The sequence below is a fragment of the Globicephala melas genome, chromosome 20 (genome assembly GCF_963455315.2).
Source record: "Globicephala melas chromosome 20, mGloMel1.2, whole genome shotgun sequence".
NCBI lineage: Eukaryota > Metazoa > Chordata > Mammalia > Artiodactyla > Delphinidae > Globicephala > Globicephala melas.
In genome coordinates, this window is record NC_083333.1 from 38,697,025 (window position 1) to 38,711,123 (window position 14,099).

General features: G+C 35.4%; 1 protein-coding gene across 9 annotated transcripts in view; it reads left to right on the forward strand.

The window, feature by feature from the left end:
• Positions 1-14,099, forward strand: part of GPATCH8 (G-patch domain containing 8) — a 98,409-nt gene that overhangs the window by 26,485 nt on the left and 57,825 nt on the right. For 5 of the 9 annotated variants that reach the window (XM_060290248.1, XM_030848979.2, XM_060290254.1 and 2 more), the window contains one exon: positions 5,741-5,813. In XM_060290248.1, coding sequence (XP_060146231.1) covers positions 5,741-5,813 — 73 coding nt within the window. Of the gene's footprint in view, positions 1-3,635; positions 3,654-5,740; positions 5,814-14,099 lie in introns of all 9 variants that reach the window. The other 4 variants (XM_060290252.1, XM_060290249.1, XM_060290253.1 and 1 more) reach the window with 1 other exon arrangement.

The window sequence follows — 14,099 nt, forward strand, 5'->3', positions numbered from 1 at the left end:
TTGTTTTTAGGGGGAAATGGCGTTGTTTCTAACACACAGAAAGAGTCTCTGCTGAATTAAAATCTTTCTCTGCAGCAATATCTATTGAGAGGTGCTGACTGTTTTGCTACAGCATGCAACTCAAAAGTGGCTGGAAATATGCAGCTTTGGGAGTCTACAGATCATTGCAGGAGCTAAAGGTCTAGTCATTTTTTTTTCTAACAAAGGTAATCTGCAGCAGCTGGTAACCGAGGAAGTCTCTGCACAGGTTTGTGCCAAGAATATGCCCTTGTGAAGGGTTATTGTGAGTATAGGATTAAGGTCCTTTGGTTTTGTAATAGGGTAAATTTGTTGCGAACCGGCAAGATGGGAAATGAGATACAAAGATGTGATAATGCATTATGCTTTTGGTAAACTTCTGAAGCTTATTAGCTTTGTTCCTGAGATGATTACAGGTGTTTCAGTTTCAATCAGGAAATGTTTAAAACACATCAAAATCCAGCATTTGTAAAGTATTTCATAATCTTTGTTATAAAGTTTTATTTTCCCTTCTTTACTTCAGCCAACCAGATATCTTTCAGTGAAATTTCTGGTCAAGAATAAAACACTGTTTTAAGAAAATTTTTAAAGAATTGCCAGACAACTTGATTATCTGAATTAAAGGAAAGTAGGAAGTATTAATATTTTACCCTCATTACAAAAAACTTTTAGAACTTATATTTTAAGTTATTGCTTTATGAGATTTTTAGGTCCCAGCTATAATGATGACCTCTATATACTTAAAGATAAAATGTTTAGAAAACAAATAAAACTTAAACTAAAACCATAGGCCAGTCTAGGATTCCACCATAGATCCAAGAATTGGTTGATGTGATTTAGGATATATGGTCCTTTATGATCTTTATCATAGAAAGAAGATGAGAAGTCAGATGGGAGAGTGATTATAAACTATCCAAAAGTTAAAATGCCTGCACCATAGACTTAAAATATGTTGTCATTGTTGCAGCTGGAAGTAAAACTACCCATCAGCCATTACTTGGTTTTTGCTCTACCTGACTGATTAAAATTCTGTCTGTATAGTTGTCAGGTTGACCGAGCAGGTTTTAAAAATTAATGTTAAGTTTTCAAATTCCAGTTGCTGATGTTTCCTTTGCATATCTAGGGATTTAGAAGTATATGTATAAGTGGGTTTTGTCATGTTGCATATCTGTTTAGATCTGTGGACTCCACTAGTTCCAAACTGTAACTCCGTAAGACTGCTGATTTGACATTTAGCAGTGACCATATGTGGACTGCACTATAAATAATGTGCTTCTTGGAGCTGAATGGTGTAGCATTACTATATGGCTTTTCTCTCTAGTCTTCATTGTGTCATCTGTAGTGAGCTATAGATTTTTTTGTTTTGGGAATTTTTACAACTTGTTGTTTGCATGGGTTCACCTAGTAGCACTTGGTTTTTGCTTAGAGTCTTTAATACACAATCAGCAAAGCTTACAATCCACTCAAGAGACTTGCCATTTTTGTCACTGTTGAAAATGAGCTAAATGGTATAAATTGAATGTGGCTGTCAACTAAAAGAAAATTCAGTGTGGAATTAGTATTCATCTAGTCACTGACATAATTGTAGTATAGTTTTCTCTTGAGACATGATATTCTATTTCCTATTAAAAATGTGGAATCAGCCCCACACGGTGAAGTAAATTTTAATCTGTATTTTGGCAGGCTCCCATTATACAGATTGGTGGTGCTGTTGCCAAAATGATCATTGTTACTCTGGTGGTATACAGCTTCATGGAGCAAAGTTCCTGGGAAAGTTTTCTACTTGGTATTTAATTAATAAAAATGTTGAGGAATGGATGAAACAATAATGAGTTGGTTTTTTGTTTTTTGGCTGGTATTGTGTTTTCAGCATATTGGTAGTTGTTTATAATATACATTTCTTGCTATAAATGATGTTCCCATTTAAAAATTATATTCTTTCTCACATATAATACAGAGGAAAAAGGGTTAAAATATGGCACTTTAATTTACATTTAAGTTTAGAAATATAAAAAATGTAAAGGCCAATTTACATAATCTAGGTGAAAAAAGTTTGAGTTTTTAGGTCAGCTTCATAGTTTAACCAAAATTAAGAAAAACTTCATGCCTAGCCAAAGAAAATGCTGCACTGCCACCATTTTTGGAGTCTCAAGCACAGAGACTAACAGATAGGTTGTGGGAGGAATTCTCTGGTGGTCCAGTGATGAGGACTCTGCACTTTCACTGCCGAGGGCCCGGGTTCAATCCCTGGTCGGGGAACTAAGGTCCCACAGGCCGTGCCACACGGCCTGAAACAAAAAAAACAAACAGGTTGTGGGAGCTCTGTGAATCGTGTGGAAAACCAGCTTTTTGCCTACTTCCCTTGGGCAAAGTTCAGTTGCTTTATTAATAGTGTATTTCCCTGCATTTCTTCCATGTGCATTTAAATTATAAACAGCCTGTCACTGTACATGCCCCTTTGTTAGTCACAAACCAGGCTGTGTTAAAAAAGAAAAAATAAAATCTATTATTTATTTTTGCTTCTATGAGATTATAACTAAATCGCAAATTATATATTTTATTTAAAAATAAAAAACTGAAAGTTTTTTAGTGACTATTACAGTGACCAAAATAGTAAATTGTTACTATTTCAGAAGTTAAATAGTACTCATTGCCCATGTTAGGTCTAGATTACCTGTTAGGACTACAAATTATTTACTGCAGTTTACTGTTATAACATTCACGGGAATAATTGGCAACCTAACCAGAGAGAGTAGATTAATGATTTTCATGGGCTGGCCATTGAATCCCTTGCTCTTTCACAGTGAAAGTTCAATGAACATTTTGATCACTTCAGATTAGACAAGTCTGCTTTGTTCTACTTTGTTATAAGGTATTTTGGTGTGCCTTTCTTGTTACCCATCATCCTTAAGCCTGTTGGAGTTTTGACTAGTGTTTATAAAACTTTTTTCTTTTTTTGGTAAGAAAAAGGACCATAATGAATACTAGTCGTTTCTCCAGAGTCACAGAACTGCCTTTTTTCCTCCAAAAGCAGATAGGCTGAAATGATAGGAAAGGTTTAGATTTTCTGTATTAGTCATTCACTTAATCTAGGAGGTTGGTGAGGGGAAGACTTTCTGGGAGATACGCCTATTATTTTTGTTGCATTTGTTATAACTGCAAGGACACAGAGTGGCATGTTAATAATTTTAATATAACCCCTGACAGTTCATTCCCTGTGCATACTTGGGGAAGTAGATTTAATTAAAGAACAGTTTTCACCTAAAGTTTTAGAAGAGAAATACCACTGCCATTTTGTATCAATAGTTTTTTTTGAGAAGGTGACAGCCATCTTGAGTGGTTTTGTAAAAGTGGTGCTAATGTGTATAACCCTAAATTTTCTTTTTCCTCCTTCTCCCTTTAACATTTGCTTCTCCTTTCACTGTTGTCAGTCACAACACGCTGCTCTTGAATCTCTCAGCTGGTCTTGACTCGTGAATTTACTTATGCTTTCACTCTTCTTTAATAAATACATTAATTGCAAGCAGTGAATTGAAAACAAGACAAAAAAAAAAAAAAGACCGTTAGTGATTGGACAGTTTCTTACTTTGTGTTACATTTAACTGTTCTTTTGACAGCCCAGTTTTTAAAGCCAGGTTCGTATGGAAATGCTTTCACTCCACTTGCACTGCTTTTGGAAATAGCATACTGCTTCATCTGTCTGTTTATTTTAGTGCATTCATAATATAACACAGCATAATGTCTCATCTCCACTTAGCCAAAAGAGTGAGTTTTCTTAAATTAAAAAAAGGGACAACAATTTTTGTCAGCATGGTTTAATACCGTAAATCTGTGCCAAGTATAGTTACAAAATTAGTCTGTTAAAAAATTAAACAATACTTCCATCAGCTACATAATCTTAGAGTCATTCTGCTATCCTTGTCCTTCCCATAGTTAATTCAGTTGTAGGAGTTACGATGATGTAAAACAATGATTTTATGTACAGGTAAGTTTATTTCCACAGTAGTATTATAAAGCCCTCTTTATCTTCCTTTTCTGCTAACATTATTTGTATTAAGACTTACAAAAATTTTTTTAACGATAAAGTTATTTATAAATAGTTAGGCATTCTATACTGGGATTACACATAGCTGTAGCATTTTCTCATTCTCTTAAGTTGCTAGCAAAAAATAATCTCTAGTGACCTTTTGTGCACAGTAATGATTTTGTATATATAGGTTTAAAACAATTGCATGTTTTGTTTTAGAAACAGACTTCTCATTATCATTTGCCACATTTTTTTTTTTTTTAAAGTATCCCGATCTTTGTTCCTCTGATCAATGAAATTCAGCCCAGTTTTCCAGTTGGCATCCTGTCATAAACTCATAGAAGGAAGTTGACCTTTTTTTTAATTTTTAAACAGAGCATTGAGGAGGCTTAATTTTCCTTTTGTAACTTACTGTCAGAGAATATAATAGTGAAATAATTTTGTTCTTTCCTTTGTAACTCCGAAGAGCATTTTACCGTTGAATATGGAGCTGGAAGATAAAAGCAATTTAATATGAGATTTGATTCTAATTCAGAGACTAATTGGTTTAGTTGACTTCAAAATTTGATTTCAGGAAATATGAGATTATTTTCAAATGGTGATACCCAATTAATGTTATAAATTACATTTTAATGCATACAGAACACTTTGTGTTTAAAATTTTTAAATGTTTTCTTTTGGATGAGTAACATCATTTTATCTCATACAGTGTTAATGGTTATTTTAGCTTTGTCTCTGTACTTCGCAGTATTTGTAAAAAGCAAAGAATTGGACAAAGGTCTGCAGAGTTTTCTAAGATCTTGAACCCTTACACAAAAGCTGACATTTAATTGTTGTTTCTGGTGTCTTTTCATGTGGTTTACATTGAAAGATCTTTTCCACTGTGCTCCTAGGAAGATGAGACATTATGTATATTGGTTTTTTTCCCCTACATGCACTAATGGTTCTTTACTGTTAACTTACTGCTAGGCCTGTTTCATTCTAACATTTTAGTATTTTTGTTAGATTACATGTTGAAATGCATCACTCAGTCTGTGCTTGAGCTCATTTTATTTTTCTGTTTAATCAATTTAATTTCTTATTTTACTAACCTCACTTTTTTCAGTTTAATATTGGCTGCATGCTAGTTAAATATTTATATTTATATATATATTAAAAAACCAATCAAGTCTAGCCTGGATTTTGCTCTGATTGTGTTTTCATTTCTAGTGGTGGGGCAGTCTTACACTTACAACTTACTTTGTATCATGAAAGCCTGACACATAAGCAGAATAACTAAATACAATGTAGATTTTCTTTAAAAAACTTATAAAGTGGTGCTGTCTAGGTGGTGGATATGATTGTATAAGTACCTTGATTTTTTGCTTTTTAATGTTAGTTTTAAACTTCATAAATGTATTCTTCCCCTTTTCCCCTTCCCTTTTTTCTCCTTTTAAAAGTGTTATGTACAAAAGTTGCCCAGCACACCATCAGAAAGGACCCTTACCCTGTATGTTCTTCCCATATAAAATACTAGCCAGTATTTCTTTTTACATTAATGCCCCCTTTATTGGGCACATTTACCCTATTATTAGCACCTTTTTGCATGCATATATGTAGAATTATCTCTTGTTCATCACCTGTTTAAATATCACTAGGAAGGGAAGAATATATTATTGGAATATTTTTGGTTTGTCTCTCTGTTCTGTCTGTCAGGATAATATTGGACATCGCTTACTCCAGAAACATGGGTGGAAGCTGGGCCAGGGATTGGGAAAATCTCTTCAGGGTAAGTTTTTTAAATATACCAAAAAAAAAAAAAGAAAGAAAAAGAAAATGTTTCTGATGGCAGATCTTATGCCTGAGTATATTTGTTGTCTTTCTTTAAAAAGTGTTTGGGTTTTCCCACTTGCCTTTTACTCCCCAGAATAGTCTATTTTTCCTGTGACTATATTTTAAATCACTATTAAGCTAATAATTTGCAAGAGTAAGCTGCTGTGTCACAAATACTTTCAGATCAGACATACTGTGTGTGGCTCAACCTGTTTTAAGTTTCTTTTGGTGGAGGTGATGGGTGGGTGGAGGTGATGGGTGGATGAAGTAAATGAAGTACATAGTATTGGAGTGTGCTTTCTTTGTATTATTTAGTGATGTTGTATTGTGGCTTCAGTATTATAAAGAAAACCATTCAACAGCAGAGTTTAATTTTTGCCCTCCCAAATTCTCCCTGAAGCTGGTGATTGCCCTGGTTCTTTTTCTGTAATCAGAATCCATGTAGTAGTAGAGAGAAAAATTACCCTATATGAAACATAAGATGGAAGCAGAGGCTTCTTAGGGTTCTCTGAGAGGCCATTTCTCAAGTTCAGATCAGTCTCTGGGAAAGGTATGGCTTAAAGTTTCCATTGCATTTATTTTTTCTTTTAACTATACTAACCATTTGGATAACAAAATACTAACATTTCTGCTTCTGAGTTCTTGCTAGTTGGAAACCAACCAACCAACTCCATTCACTTTTTAGCTCCCTCATATTCAAGGGCTACTGTTTGTTCTTTGCAGATGTGAACACTACCTCAGAAATGATGGAAATCATTGCACTTCTACTTCTGGTCATGGAGGGTCTTGTTGTATAAAAGGGATCTTTGGGGAGAGGGGCGCTACTGTTGACTAATTCTTTGAATTTGGGAAATGAATTTCCACAATTTGAATGGGAAGTCTGATCAGTTCAAATGTGTATATTAAGGGGCACAAGAGGACAGGACATGAAGCAGGATGTTTCAGTCTTTAAAACCTTTGCTTTTTATATTTTACATCCACAAATTCTATTCAGTGGTAACACAAAGGAAATGCTCAAAAATATATTTCAAATTAATATTTATTACTAAGCATTCATCTATTCTTTTGGGCAGATAGAAAGATTTGATCACCATTAAACTTGTTTTCCAGTGACGTAAGAACTTATTGCACACGATATAAAGAATACAGTTGAGAGCAATTAGTATGGCATAGACCATAGATTTTGTAAGAGTCCAGAAGAGAGAAAGGTAATCAGGACTAAAGTAGAAATGACTTCTTGATAGGATTAGTCCCAGTGGTTTGCATAGTTAAGTGTTGGGTTGAATTGAATGGAGGCGATAGTTCAGAATAAGGTCTGAAGATTGGATTTGATCTTTCCCTACTATTTGAAACCTCTCTTCCTATTCAGAGATTCCCAGGAGCATTGCTGATTGTTACTCTCTTTGTTCAGGGACACAAGGGAGTAGAACTGGGGGGCATTTCATAGGGGCTAGCAAATCTGTTTGAATCCTAGAATTTTTCATTGTAAGCATCAGAGACTTTAAAGTACAACTAGAACCTGCAGAGGGAAAGAGAGTGAGGGACATACAGACGGTGAGTTTAAGAAAGGTGAGGTAAATGGATACTCACCTATTTTTGGGTGATGGAAAATTATTATTATTGCTTCATTTTAAGAACACTTTTGAATTTGGTTCTCTTTAAACTTTGAGCTCCTTGAAAAGAGAAATTAGGTTTTATCCATATTTCACCTTCATCTCTATGGTGATAGGAATGTAATAAGCACTCAATAACTCATAAATCCATTATTTATTTAAAATAACAGGGAAATTTGAAGCCCATCTTTTTTTTTCTTTTTAATTGTGGCAAAACCCACATAACATAAAACTGCCATCTTAACCATTTTTAAGTGTACAGTTCAGTAGTGTTTACTAAATTCACATTGTTGTGCAAAAGCCCATCTGCCTTGAATGGCTAGTACAGTCTTTACCCTTCAAAAAGAATGGAACCTTATTCTATTGCCAATATTAAGGGGTGACTTTAATTGTCTTGTAAATGGCTCTTTTATTTTTTAGTGTCACATTCAACGTTGTGCAGGCATTGTGCTGGTTTCTCTTACATAGCTCTTTCTGTAATACCCACATGATTTGACCTAGAATACAGCCACATTTATGGTATATTGAGGTAATTCATGACGATTTTTTTCATTGTACCAAACCTTTTCTATAAATAACCACTGAAGAAAGCCCTGTTGCTCCACTGAAAATCATGCCTCCTTACTATTGTATAGACCAGTCACTGCAAATAATTTCTAGGCTCATGGCTTTGTAAGTTCTTTGCATTTACTCGTTTATTGTCAACCTTTAGTTCCTTTTATTTGATTTTAAGGCTCTAACATTTTTGACATGCAACCATCCACTAAATTTAAACCTGCTCTTTTTAGGATTTTTTTGTTAACGTTTAAAAATTATTTCAACCCATGCAAGATTTTCACAAAGGGTGCCAGTCCCTGGGGCTACAGTGTATATAACTTGTCACTGGATAGGCTGGAAAATAGGGCATAATAACTCTGAAGCAAAATTATCTGTGGTACGATAGAAATTTAAACTTTGTAAAGTGGGTTTAATTTTGTACTTGAATTTCCCTTATTATTCACCTTTTGTTCTCCCCTAGTATTTATTAAAATATTTCAAAAGTTAAGAAAAAATAGGAACTTGTGTGTGTGTCAGGTAAGTGATTATTAGTGTTAAAAAAAATAAAAGACCTGTAGAAAAGATATGTTGACAAGATGTCTGAAGGAAGCAACATAAAGAAAGGCCTGGGCTTCCCTGGTGGCGCAGTGGTTGAGAGTCCGCCTGCCGATGCAGGGGACACAGGTTCGTGCCCCGGTCCGGGAAGATCCCACATGCCGCAGAGCGGCTGGGCCCGTGAGCCATGGCCGCTGAGCCTGTGCGTCCGGAGCCTGTGCCCCGCAACAGGAGAGGCCACAAGAGTGAGAGGCCCGCATACCGCAAAAAAAAAAAAAAAAAAAAAAAAAAAAAAGACCTGTTGATGAGAAACGTTATGGACAGTTTTTATTATAGAGGCAGAGGATGTGTTTAATTTGGAATAAAGCAACAGCAAATGATAGTTGTATTTTGTGGCTGTTGAGCTGGATTTGGTTCTTGAAATTGTTTTGTAACCTTCTGGCAGCTTTGAAATGGAATGGAATGTAGCTCAGAATCTTTATTTTGCCATGAAATAGGTAAGTAGGTGTAGCCCAGAAGTGGTGCCTGAACTTCCTTTGTTATATTGTCTAAGCCCTTTGATGATTTGGCTGATTTTTTGGTCACAAAGAAAAGTTCAGTACCTGAGAAAAATGAATGAGGTGTGGTATTATTTCATATTTCACGCTGTCTAGAGGGTTCAGTCAGTAACAGACAACCAACATTTACTGAGCTAATAATGTATTCTAGTTATACCAGTTGTAAATAGCATAAGCCATGGGCAAAGTAGATAAGACATCATTCTTGCTCTTCAGACTTATTTTCCAGTCCCCCAAGTCTTGCTTTTTAAACTTACTGTATACCTTTGAAGGTTTTTTAAGGCCAGGGGCCATGTTTTATATTTTTTAGTATGTGATCAATTGAATATTTAATTGACAAATTGCTTCAAGTTCCTTGAGAGTAGGGATTCTCTTTTATTTTTGTTTAAAAGTACTTGGTGTAGGGTATGAGGCAGTGTGAGCAGCATTTGGAAACGTAAGATTTCGGTTAGAGTTTGGCTTTGCCACTTACTTTAAGGGACAAGTTGCCATAACTGAATTATTTTTCTCAGCAATAAATGGGGATTAAAATCTCTGCCTCTGTTCTCACAGAGTGATTATGAGGATAAAGTAAATTAACGTAAGTGAAGTCACTTTATACAAACTGTAAAACACTATATAAATGCTACTTGTTATTAACACCTCTGATGTATAGTGTATATTTAGATATTTTAACTGAATTTGAGATAATCCGTCTTTAGGTCTTCATCAAAAACCTAAATATAATAAAAATCATAAATAGAGAAGCCTCTATCTTGCTACTCTCTATTTCCCAGAATTTGTAACAGTAGTAGTTTAATATGATAAGCTAGATATCTGACTCCCAGATCTGTGCTTTTAATGCTGTATATGTTGTAGGGTCCTGAGCCCCTACTTTTGGTGTTTGTTTCAGTAATTCTGAGCTCTTAGTTAGAACACCTAAAAGAGCCTCAGTCACTGAGCAATGGTGTTGTGACAACTGTATAGCAACCCAGAAAAAAGAAGTTGGATCCCCACTGTCATACCTTACCCCAAAATATATTCCAGATGAATAAAATATTTAAATGTAAAAGATGAAATCATGAAATCATTAAGATGAACAATGGGATAATTATTATTTTAAAAATAATCTTAGGGCTTCCCTGGTGGCCCAGTGGTTGAGAGTCCGCCTGCCGATGCAGGGGACACGGGTTCGTGCCCCGGTGCGGGAAGATTCCACGTGCCGCAGAGCGGCTAGGCCCGTGAACCATGGCCACTGAGCCTGCGTATCCAGAGCCTGTGCTCTGCAACGGGAGAGGCCACAACAGTGAGAGGCCCGCATACCGCAAAAAAAAAAAAAAATCTTAGAATGAGGAAAACTTTTCTAACTTTAACTCCAAACCCAGAAGACATTAAAAAAACGGATAAATTTGACTGTATTTCATCATAAATAAGGTAAAAAACCAGAACAACAAGAAAAAAACAAACTGGGGGAAGTATCTGTAATATTTCATTACAGACAAAGGACAGATTTCCTTATGTATTTATCATCAGTTTGTAAAAGACTTATAACCTAAATAGAAAGGGAGAAACGATATGAGCACTGTTCACAGAAAAGTAATGCAAATGACCTTTAGGTGTTTGAAAATATTCTCAATCCTTTTCATATTAGAGATAATGCATATTAAACTATGAGATATCATTTTTCACTTGTTGGCTTGGATAAGGCTTAAAAAAAAGAGTAGCCTGGTCAGATTTTGGAGAAAAGGTTCTTACATTATAGCCAGTGAGACTATAAACTGATAAAACCACTGTGGAAAACAATTTGAATTACTTAAAGATTAAAATACATGTATCCTTAGATCCAGTAATTCTGTTTCTATCTATCTAACTTATTCATGAAATGCACAAAATAATGTATGATTGAAGTTATTCATTATATCACTGTGATAGATTAGAAATAGTCTACCATATTTCCTTGATTCTCAGACAGTTTTTCATATTTTAATAAAGATAAAATCAGATACACCTTATTAATGGCATTATAGTTATAATTGGCAGCTTTTTAAATTTCTTTCTTAGTGGCACATAAAACTGTTTTACGGTTAATGGCATTTAAATTTTTAAAATTATTTTTGGCTGCATTGGGTCTTCACTGCTGTGCGCAGGCTTTCTCTAGTTGTGGCGAGTGGGTGCTATTCTTTGTTGCGGTGCGCGGGCTTCTCACCGCGGTGGCTTCTCCTGTTGCGGAGCATGGGCTCTAGGCACGTGGGCTTCAGTAGTTGTGGTGCGTGGGCTCAGTAGTTGTGGCTCGTGGGCTCTAGAGCACAGGTTCAGTAGTTGTGGCACACGGGTCCAGTTGTTTAGCGGCATGTGGGATCTTCCCAGACCAGGGCTCGAACCCATATCCCCTGCACTGGTAGGTGGATTCTTAACCACTGCGCCACCAGGGGAGCCCTAATGGCATTTTAGATTTGAAGAAATAGGATACTAAAATGGGTAAAGGGAAACCATGCAGCTTTAAAAGGTTTGAGTTAGTTTCGTATGTACTCAATATGTATAGAACAATTTCCAAGATACATTAAGTAAAGAAGCAAGGTGCAGAATAGTGTGTATTATAGTAAACTACCACTTGTGTTAAATGACGTATATACGTGTATAGTGGGCAGATAGATAGATATATACCTCCTGCTTAAAAATCACTATTTTGTTCCTGAAAATCAGACCTTCTGTATGAAAACCCTACTTGGGAACCTATTTACCATTATTTTAAATGGCTTATACATCAACCCAACCCCTAACCAATTTCTAAAACATAGCTGGCTGTTTATGAATTTTTTTAAAAATTAAGGTATAAAATACTTAAACATTTCTTCCTGATTACCAGATAATTACTATGGTTGTTAACAGTTGCTTTCTATGTAGTAACATGTCCATACCTTTTGTTGATACTTAAGCAGCTTTTCCGAAGTCCTACAAGTTGTATGTGGATGTATCTCCAGATTTCTCACTTGTCTTTTCCTTAAAATGTTGAATTAGATTTTTGAGATTGAAAGATAAAAATTTTACAGTATGAAACCATTGGCTGGAAGATGTGTCAAGAAAGACGAACTGAAGCATTTCACTGTGAGATATTAAAAGGGTACATTCTGTGGGGTATGCCTATATATTTATTTTTTATTTGCTTGACTATGCAGAAAAAAATCTTTGTTAAGGCAGACTGTGAAGGGAAAGTGGGTTGCTTTTTACTGTATTTTAAAATTTGTTATGATATACTTGTATTACTATTAAAAATATAGAAAATAATTATTTTGAAAAAGACTTAGAATAGGCAGAATCAAAGCAGAGTAGAGTTGGTTTCTTTGGTTTTATGTACGTGTCCCTCCTCCCACTCTAGTTTCAGTTAGCGAACAAATGGTTAATGTAGTTGGGTAAACCCTGCATTAGCTAAGCCCCAACAATGCTTCTACTACATTTTTTGACTGAAGAAAAACTAGATTTGAATTCAATACAATAGAAATATGTGGTTACAATTTAGACTTTATTGTTAAATTAGAATGTTGATCTTTAAAACCTAACTTCCTAAGAAAAGTCATTCTTTGGCTGAGGAGAAAATAGCTTTCCTTTAATATTTTGATGACATAGATAAATTTTCTGGATAGGATCTTTGTAAAAGCTGAGTTGTCCTTCTACCTTAGTTTCCCTTTGAAATTTGTTTTTCTTTGGGAAAGGAAATAGCACCTAACTCAGTAGTATTATGTGCCAAATCTAGAATCTAAACGTTCTGCATGTCCTACTTAATGAAATACATATTACTATGCTCATTTTATAACTGAAGTTTTGGAAAGGTCATACAACTACTGAGTCTCTGCCATTCGAATATAAGCCTAACTTTGAAATCACTGTTTCTGTTGGGTTTGCCAAAAGGTTCGTTCATTTCTTTCCGTAAGATGGCTCGAGTAGTGCTTAGTTGTCTTTAACCTCATTTGAAACAGTTTTGTTAGATTGTATTGTGACAGCTGTCATATCAGCGTGCGTTTAAAAAAAAAACTTATCAAAATTGGTGAATGTTTGTGTAGCCATTTTAATATTGAAGATGGGAAAAAAGCAACATTTTTGGCATATTATGCTTTATTATTTCAAGAAAAGTAGAAATGCAACTGAAACACAAAAAAAGATCTGTGCAGTGTATGGAGAAGGTGCTGTGACTGATCAAATGTGTCAGAAGTGGTTTGTGAAGTTTTGTGCTGGAGATTTCTCGCTGGACGATGCTCCATGGTTGGGTAGACCAGTTGAAGTTGATATCGATCAAATCGAGACATTAATTGAGAACAATCAACATTATACCATGCTGGAGATAGCCAGCATACTCAAAACATCCACATCAAGCATTGAAAATCATTTGCAGCAGCTTGGTTATGTTAATAGCTTTGATGTTTGGGTTCCACATAAGTTAAGCAAAAAAAAAGTTATTGACCATATTTCCACATACGATTTTCCGCTGAAACGTAACGAAAATGTACCGTTTTTAAAACAAACTGTGACAGGCGATGAAAAGTGGATACTGTACAATAATGTGGAATGGAAGAGATCGTGGGGCAAGGGAAATGAACCACCACGAACCACACCAAAGGCCGGTCTTCATCCAGAGAAGGTGATGTTGTGTATATGGTGGGATTGGAAGGGAGTCCTCTATTATGAGCTCTTTCTGCAAAACCACACAATTAATTCCAGCAACTACTGCTCCCAGTTAAACCAACTGAAAGCAGCACTCAACGAAAAGTGTCCAGCATTGGTCAACAGAAAACTCATAATCTTCCATCAGGTTAACACAAGACCACGTGTTTCTTTCATGACCAGGCAAAAACTGTTACAGCTCGGCTGGGAAGTTCTGATTCATCTGCCTTATTCACCAGACATTGCACCTTCGGATTTCCATTTATTTTGGTCTTTACAAAATTCTTTTAATGGAAAAAATTTGATTTCCCTGGAAAACTGTAAAAGACACCTGGAACAGTTCTT